The sequence below is a fragment of the Marmota flaviventris genome, chromosome 2 (assembly GCF_047511675.1).
Source record: "Marmota flaviventris isolate mMarFla1 chromosome 2, mMarFla1.hap1, whole genome shotgun sequence".
Taxonomy (NCBI): domain Eukaryota; kingdom Metazoa; phylum Chordata; class Mammalia; order Rodentia; family Sciuridae; genus Marmota; species Marmota flaviventris.
In genome coordinates, this window is record NC_092499.1 from 26,431,610 (window position 1) to 26,440,005 (window position 8,396).

General features: G+C 55.3%; 1 protein-coding gene across 1 annotated transcript; it reads left to right on the forward strand.

Moving 5' to 3' along the window:
* Positions 1–1,888: 1,888 nt before the first annotated feature.
* Zdhhc22 (zinc finger DHHC-type palmitoyltransferase 22) lies at positions 1,889–7,585 on the forward strand. Its single transcript, XM_027931459.2, has 2 exons — positions 1,889–2,414; positions 7,320–7,585. Exons 1-2 carry the CDS (start codon positions 1,889–1,891, stop codon positions 7,583–7,585), a joined length of 792 nt encoding a protein of 263 aa, XP_027787260.1.
* Positions 7,586–8,396: the final 811 nt, after the last annotated feature.

The following is an 8,396-nucleotide window of genomic DNA, read 5'->3' on the forward strand; positions in this document are numbered from 1 at the left end:
TGGGCGGGCACGAGCCGGCGTCTGGGCTCCTCTTGTCGGCGACCAGAGCTCGGTGAGTTCATTTCCCCACCCCTCTGCGGCGGTGCGGCGGAGGCGGTGGCGACGGTGGCGCGGGGGGCGGCTTCCCCGGCGTCCGGAAGGCAGTGGCCGACAAGCCGGCAGCCTCCCGCGCTGCCTGCCTCGGCAGGGCTCCGCTGTGCCGCCCTCCGTGGCGGGCGAGGCGGGCGCCAGGGCTGAGCGGACAGCTCCCTGCACCCCAGGCCGCTGGGGCGCCCTGGCCCGTCCCTTCTCCCGCGCTGCGGCCGCCTGCGGAGCGCCCCTCACTCCCCAGCCCCTGTCCTTGCGTTCCCAGCGCCGCGGCACATCTGGAGGCTGCTCCCGCGCCCCCCTGGCGACTGGCGCCGGGAAGACACTTGCTTCGCTGGAGCCCCGGACCCAGGGCTCTCCGGGGTGGGCAGCGCCGCCGCAGCCTCCGGAGGCGCACGGCTGGGGGCGGTACCGCGCCCCAGCGACCAGGCTCAGGCGCGCCCGGCGCTGCACCCAGCTGCGGAGAGAGGCCTGCGCTTGCCCACCACAGCCGCGGGTCCCGGGGGAGGGGGGACGCCATCACCTGCAAAGAGGATTCCAAGGTGACCCGTCCCCTCCATCCAGATGGGACTGCCTGGACCGAGGCCCCGTGGCATCCATCCATCCTGGGTGCAGCCGCCTTCCCAGAACTTTTCTCGAGCCTCCTCCTGTCCAATTCCTTAGCCCCCGGAAAAGTTCTCTCCAGCGCGCAGAATGCTATTTCCCGGTGGCTTCCGAAGTTGAGCAGGAACCCGGGCTCCGGGGGTCCGGGGGCTGGCGTGAGGCAGGGATGTGGTGGGAGCTGCGCTCGGCAGGGTGGAGGGGTGTCCATCCCAGGAAAGGGACACGAGAATCTACTCGTCCGCTCAGGGAGGGCTTGGCATCGAAAGGGTTTCGGCGCCGTGGGGATTGTTTGGGTGTCTCCCGCCAGAAGGGCGAGAGGCAGGCGCGAAGGGGGGATTTTAATTTAGTCGCCTCAAAGGAAAACGCTCTTTGCAAACAAATAGCCAGAGTCGGAGAGATGGGCTGGGCAGGAAGGACTCACAAGCAGAAGTATTCCCGCTGCGCCCCCAACCCACCCAGCGCCTGCCTGTGCGCGTGTGAATGTATCGATTGTTTGAATCGATTTTTAAATAAAAAGCCAGGAAGCAGTGATTGCGTGTGTGTACACACAGACACACAAACACAGACACCCAGGCGCACATAGATCACGCGTACCGTCACTCGCACCCCCCGCCACGGGCCCATACATACACAAACATACCTCCAAAGAGCCTTGGGTAACCAATGAGATCCCTGGGTATTGCCCAAGGTGAGGAGGGGGGGTGCGGAAGAAGGGGAAGTGAAGGAGGACTTCCTGTAGGTCAAATGGTTCCCTCTGTCCCCCGGCCTCAAATCCTCTCTGCCTTCTCCTGGGGAGGCCTGAACCAAAAATCCCAAACCTGGGCTCATTTCCACTGCCCTGCGGCGCGCAGTCCTAGCCCTCTCCTCCCCACGGTCCCTACAGACTACGAAAAAGCCCTTCCCTTCTTGTGCCTGACCCCGTGGCGACAGAGCCCTAAGGTCACTCAAAGTTCGAGGGAGCAGCCTCCCCGAGGTAGGGCCTGGCCCCAGGAGCCCGCTGTGGTCTCGTGATCTCTGGCTTGCTTGGTCCCGGATTAGAGAAATGGAGAAGGATGACCCCCCGGGACTGGGGTTGGGGGAGTAGATTTGCTTGCAGCCCTTCCGACGGGAGATGCTAGGAGCGCGCAAGGGCGCCCCCTGGCCACCTCAGTAAGTCAGTCTTTCTCTCATCCCGCGCTCCTTAGGAATGTAATCGAGGATGCTGGCCCTGAGGCTGCTCAACGTCGTGGCCCCCGCCTATTTTCTGTGCATCTCCTTGGTGACCTTCGTGCTGCAACTCTTCCTCTTCCTGCCCAGCATGCGCGAGGACCCCGCGGCTGCCCCTCTCTTCTCGCCTGCCCTGCTCCACGGGGCGCTTTTCCTATTTCTCTCCGCCAACGCCCTGGGCAATTATGTCCTGGTCATCCAGAACTCCCCGGACGACCTGGACGCCTGCCAGGGTACCTCGTCCAAGAGGGCTCTGTGCCCCCCGCCCAGCACCCACTTCTGCCGGGTGTGCGCCCGAGTCACGCTGCGGCACGACCACCACTGTTTCTTCACCGGCAACTGCATCGGCAGCAGGAACATGCGCAACTTCGTCCTGTTCTGCCTCTACACCTCCCTTGCCTGCCTCTATTCCATGGTGGCCGGAGTGGCTTACATCTCTGCTGTCCTGTCCATCTCTTTCGCCCATCCCCTGGCCTTCCTCACGCTCCTGCCCACTTCCATCAGCCAGTTCTTCTCCGGTGAGTGGGCCTTGGCAGGCAAGTTCAGCAGATAAGACTCCTCACCCCAACTCCAGGGGATGCCAGACTTAGCAAATAAAACACAGTATTCCCAGCTAAATTAACTTTTCAGATAAATGATTTTTAGTATCATTATGCCCCAATTTTGCACGAGACAGAACTAAGAAAATGTCCTGGGGTCTATCTGAAATTCAAATTAACTGGGCATGCTGTTATCTGACAGGCTCCCGCCTTCCTCACCATCACACCATCCACTTGCTCAGGAATGTCACATCCAGGCAGTACACCTGCTCTGTGCCAGACACACTCATCACCTTTCTCTGTCTGACCCCAGTCCTGCTCGGGGACTTTGCCCTCCACAACCACAATAAGGTTGAACTTGACACCAGCTAAGCCCCATCCTCCTGCCTACTCTGTGGGCCCCACCAGACTGTGCTGCAGCCTGTGGGTGGGCTCAGAGGAGGGCCACCCTGGTTGGAGATGCAGCCATGTTTAATGGTTCCATAGCCACACTACAGAGCTTGGGCCTGGTGCAGAATCTGAGGAACCAGGTATGTGGGTCCTCACACTTGTGCCCCACTGGGCATCCTGGCAAAGACTGTAGTTTGGATGGCATGCCTCAAGTAATGCTTCCTGGAGCCAGGCCCTGGGGCACTCAGCTCCTGGTGGCAGTTCTTATTACTTTATGCAGACTTGAAATTTGCCCCTACTGTATTTCCATCCACTCCCTGCCCACCCTGGTGTGTGACTCTGCCCAATTTGGTTCCCATAATTGGTAGCGTGCACACGCATATGTTTGTGCATGTGAGTATGGTGTTAACTCCATTTCTCAGATGAAAAAACTAAGACTTAGGTGGGACTAAGTAGCCTGCCCAGTGTCTTACCACTACAACTAACTAGACATCTCTGGCCCAGGGCTCCCTCAGCAGCACAGGAAATAGAACATGTTCCCAAACACTGACCTTCCAGGAACAGGGAGTGACAAGGCACTACTTCTACTAAGAACTTAAGATTATCTTGAAGTACCTGGATTGGCCTAGGTTGGACATTCTTTAAAATTCTGTTCACTCTGGGGCCTGGGGATATAGCTCAGTTGGTAGAGTGTTTGCCTTGCATGCACAAGGCCCTGACTTCAGTCCCCAGCAGCAGTAACCACAAATCTGATGGCCGTATTATTAGCCAGGTTTGGTGGTGCATGCCTGTAATCCTAGCAGCTCAGGAGGCTGAGACAGGAGGATCGTGAGTTCAAAGCCAGCCTCAGCAACACTGAGGCAAGGCGCTAGGCAACTCAGTGAGACCCTGTCTCTAGATAAAATACTAAATAGGGCTGGGGATGTGGCTCAGTGGTCAAGTGCCTCTGAGTTCAATCTCTGGTACCAAAAAAAAAAAAAAAAAGAAAAGAAAATTCTGATCCATTCTGGGGGAAATGATCATTTCAGTGACTTCTGTGGCCGCAGCCCAGATCTTCCCAGGCATGGCACTACTATGACATTGGCAGTGAAAACAGAGAGGACCCAGCCAGGGGAATGCCTGGAGGACTGGTTACTGAGCTGGGCCCAAAACTCAGAGTCTTGGGCCTTCTGGATTTCTGTGCTGCCAAAGGAGGCTGCCAGGACCGAAATAACCAGGATGGGGGAGGGTAGGTGGGCGGGTTGGGGGGTGGAGTGTGAGCACAGACAGGTGGGGAGATGAGGAAAGCCAAAGAACCTGATTACACATCCTTTTCCAAGTAGTTTCACCAACCATAAAAATGGGTGATTGCAGAAGGAGGATCTTGAAATGGTTTGATTTGAGATAAATCTGGGCTTGAGGCCTGTCCATATGTGCTAGGTTTAGGAGATAGGAGAGAAAGCAAGAAGGGCTTCTTGCTTTGATCTGTTGGGAGGACAGAGCCAGTTAGTGTCCACCTTGGGTCCCAGGTCCCTGATCAGGCTGCTGAGTCCCACTATCCTTCACCTCCCCACCATTCACTCACTAGGAAAGGAGGCTAAGGTTCTCGTGTCCATCTCTCCATCTCGTCTTCCTCCTTTGCTGACCTTACATCTCTCCTCCCCCACTCCACATACACTTCCCTGTTCCATCTCCTTCTTCTCATCCTTTCTACCCCAGTTCCCAGAGCAACCCCTCTCTCATCTGCTCAGGAGAGGAGGGCAGGAATGTCAAAGGCACACCTTGGTTAACAGGAGTTGAGCTGTCCCCAGTCCTGAGTTGGATTTGCCATCAAAGCACAGGATGCTGTGAGTGGGGGGCCCTGAGAACTAAAGGTGGAAGGGGTCTTCTGAACTGAAGTTGGCTGCTAACCTTCAGCTAATGTCAAAGAGAGAGAGGACTAGCTAGTTAAGTTTAAGTTTCTTTTGACTTTGTGGGACCAGTACAAGTTGCATCACCCCTCTGAACCTCATTCTCATCTGGAAAATGAGGAGGACACTATCCAGCATGCATTGTGGCATTTGGATAAGTATGTCAGTGGATAGGGGCCACCAGAAAGTCCAGAAGGAGGAAAGAGAACTGATGTTTGTTGAGCACCTATTATGTGTCATCCACCAGGCACATCTCATTTCATCCAATCATGACAGTCTGTGAGGTAGGTATTATCAAGTCATTTTTAAAGCTTAGGAACAAAACACTCAGCCAGGTGAAGTTGCTTCAAAACCACACAACTTTGGACTCCAAGCCGTTGCCTCCAAAGCTTGTACCTTTTCCACTAGACCACACTGCCTCTCTGGGGCTGCTTCTCTTTTGTTGTTTCGTGATGAATAAGCCCCATTTGGGAGGGAGGCATCATCTTATCCCCAATGTATTCAAGAAGATATTGGGTGATGGTTTGTGAAGATGGCTGGTGGGAGTCAGGTATAGGAGAGATCAGAAAATGGGACCTTTTAGGCCCTTTAGGAAAACTCTATGATTTTCTAAAAGAAATGGAACTATTATTAAATAGTTGAGAGGAGCTGAAGCAGTCACGCTGGAGACCTTCAAACACTTTGAAAGGAAGCAGGTCCCCAGAATAGCCTTTTGTAGCTGCTGCATGGGGCCAGGAGAAGGCGGCAAGGTTTCTCCCTCATGCCTTGCTTTAGTGCCAGAAAAAAAGCCGGTGAAAAACAGCTTCCACCCGCCCAAGCTCGTTCCTGGGGCTGAGATGCAAGGCAGGCCAGAGCTTGACAGCTCTGATGTTCTCCCATCCCAGTTGAGGGCCATCTTTGCCCATCAGCATTCCTCAAGCCCAAAGGGTGTCAGGGCCCCCAGGGTGCTCCCTCCTGCACGTGGCTGTCCAAGCTCATCTGTGCTGACAAGGGAGAAGTGGGTCAGGAGATGGCATGGCTCCGTGTGAGCTCTGCCCCACTGATGCCACCATGTCAGTGGAGGGGCTGCTCTAAATGCCAGTTGGAGCGAGCTTTCTATCCCCTGGGAAGCTGGACCAATTTGTCTTCAACTTTGTAAAGAAAAAAAAAAAAGCAATCAAAGTTCGAAGGGATGAGGGGAGAAAAGGCTGCTAATGAAAAAACCCAAATCAGACCCACATTCTTCCTGGCTGCCAAGTTCAACACTGTTCAGACCTGATAAGGACCAAAAGCCCAATTCTCTGGAGTCTGGAAATCAGAGCCTGGAGAGGCCTTGGAAGATGTGAACCTGTACAAGGGAGCTGGTAGAAGGGCGGGGGAGAGATGAGGGAGAGGTACAGGGGTAGAACAGGTGTTCCCTGGAGCTGCTACCCAAAATCTCCCTGGAGAAGGTGGCAAAGAAGTTGTCTTCTAGGGAGCAAAGGGCTAAGGAGGGCTTTTGAGTTCTGTACTGGACCCACCATCCTGACTGCCAGGTAGGTCAAGGTAGGTGTCTTTACTATATCTGCGCAAAGTTGCAGCCTAGGAAGGATTCCAAGTCCTGGAAAGGTGGAAAAGGCTTGGTGGCCTTAGGAATTAAACTCGAACCCTTTTGGGATGTAATCACCTTCTCTGTGAAATGACCTTCAGCAGGGGAGTGCTGGGCTGCATGTAAACCAGAAGGCTGACCCCTTCATACATCATTTCCTTGAATCCTGCAACCCTGGGAATCATTACTATCATGTCCATTTTGCAGAGGAACAAACCTCAACACAGGTTCAAAAACTTGTGAGAGTCCACAAGATGGGAGCTCCAAGCCCAGTGTGGACCACCCACCCCCAACCCTCGGGAAGACTGGGATCTCTTACTAAGTGGATGTTTACAAGCAGTAATAGAAAGTGCTTGGTTTAGAGGGCCTGAGGGGAGGTGTTGCCCCACTGTAGGGGGTCAAACTGATGACCTTGGGGACCTCTTCCAGCTTTAGCAAGCTCTGACGGATTGGACAGCTTTAGCAGAGTGTTCAGATGACCACACTGTCCTCTTGCTGCTATTAATGACTGCATTATTCTCCCAAGTCCGTGCTCTGCTCCCTGCCTTTGGGGCTGAGCTCATGACTTGTCCCCTTTGATGACTAGGTCCTGTTTTCCATCATGCTGTCACTTGCCCGAGTCTTTCAGGACAATGTTCCCAGCCCTGTAGGGAGAGAGCAGTCTAGACAGCTTCGGGCATCCGTTCCTAAAGGGCCCTCAGCTTACCCCTCAAAGGAAAAAGAGGGGTGGGGCGGTAAGAGCATCTAGACTGCCCAGGGAAGCTGGGGGTTCTCATTCTGAGCTTATCAAGCTGTTCTCCCTTCTCCCCCCCAGATGCCCAGTTCTCTCCCCTTCCCTCAGGAGCCATCAACATAAGGAAAAGTTGGGGCAACTAGTTCATCCTTCCTGTCGCTCGCTGCAGCGCGGCGAGAGCTACAAAATGTAGTTGCAGTCTCATTAATCTCCCTCGCTCCCTCCCCGCGGAAAGCGCCTGCCCGATCGCTTTTCCATACGTGGCCTGGGTGTAAAGCGGCTCTGTCGTCTCCCCTCCCCCGCAGGAGCTGTCCTCGGTTCTGAAATGTTCGTCATCCTCATGCTCTACCTCTGGTTTGCCATCGGCCTGGCCTGCGCCGGCTTCTGCTGCCACCAGCTGCTGTTGATCCTCCGGGGGCAGACCCGCCACCAGGCTCGGAAGGGGGTGGCAGTGAGGGCCCGACCCTGGCGCAAGAACTTGCAGGAAGTCTTCGGAAAGAGGTGGCTGCTGGGCCTGCTGGTCCCCATGTTCAATGTCGGAAGCGAGAGCTCTAAGCAGCAGGACAAATAGCAGACACTCCATCATTTCTCTCCCTCTGAACATAAGACCATGACATCTGTCTCTACCCGTGATCCACCGCAACCTCCAACTGGTAAGGTCCTTGCACCCGCCCCTGATCTTCAACCCCTAGGGACAGCGCTAGCTGGTGGGCCATGGCAGGAAGAACTGCCACCGGGCACTGCTGGGCTTCTCACCAGATGTCTCTGCTTCTGTTCCCCTTCTCGGGGCCCTCCTTCCCCTCTGCGCCTGGTGCACCCCACTCTACCACCTCTCCTGCCTTCACTCTGCGGGGAACTCCCCCTCACCTTGGGGGTGGGGAGTGACTCTTGCTGCTGGTACGGGGCTCCCCAAGACCTGGAAGCTGGCAAATGTCTAAAATCACCATGGGCGAGAGGCAGCCAAGTCCCCTCTGCCAACTGCCAGGGAAGTTGGGAGGGGTGGGCATGTGTCACCCCCTCTGGGGACGAAGAGCACAGTGGCTTGGTGCCCACACCCAAGGCTCAAAGCTCTCTCTCTGGAAACAGCAACCAAATGGCCTCCCTGCCTGGCCCTCCCCCAGCCCCTGGGGTTTTGCCAGATGTTGGGAGAGAAAGAAGAGGGAAAGAGGAGCCACCCAATGAATGAAGAAGGCATGTGACTGTGCAGCCCTGTATCCCTGAATAGAAGGGTAGGGTGTGTGTGTGTGTGTGTGTGTGTGTGTGTGAGAGAGAGAGAGAGAGAGAGAGAGAGGAGGGATGCGCTCTTATGAACCTAGAGGAAGAATGCTTAGGGGAGGGAGGGGCTAATGCATTCATTTATGTTCTGGATAAAGGACATTCTA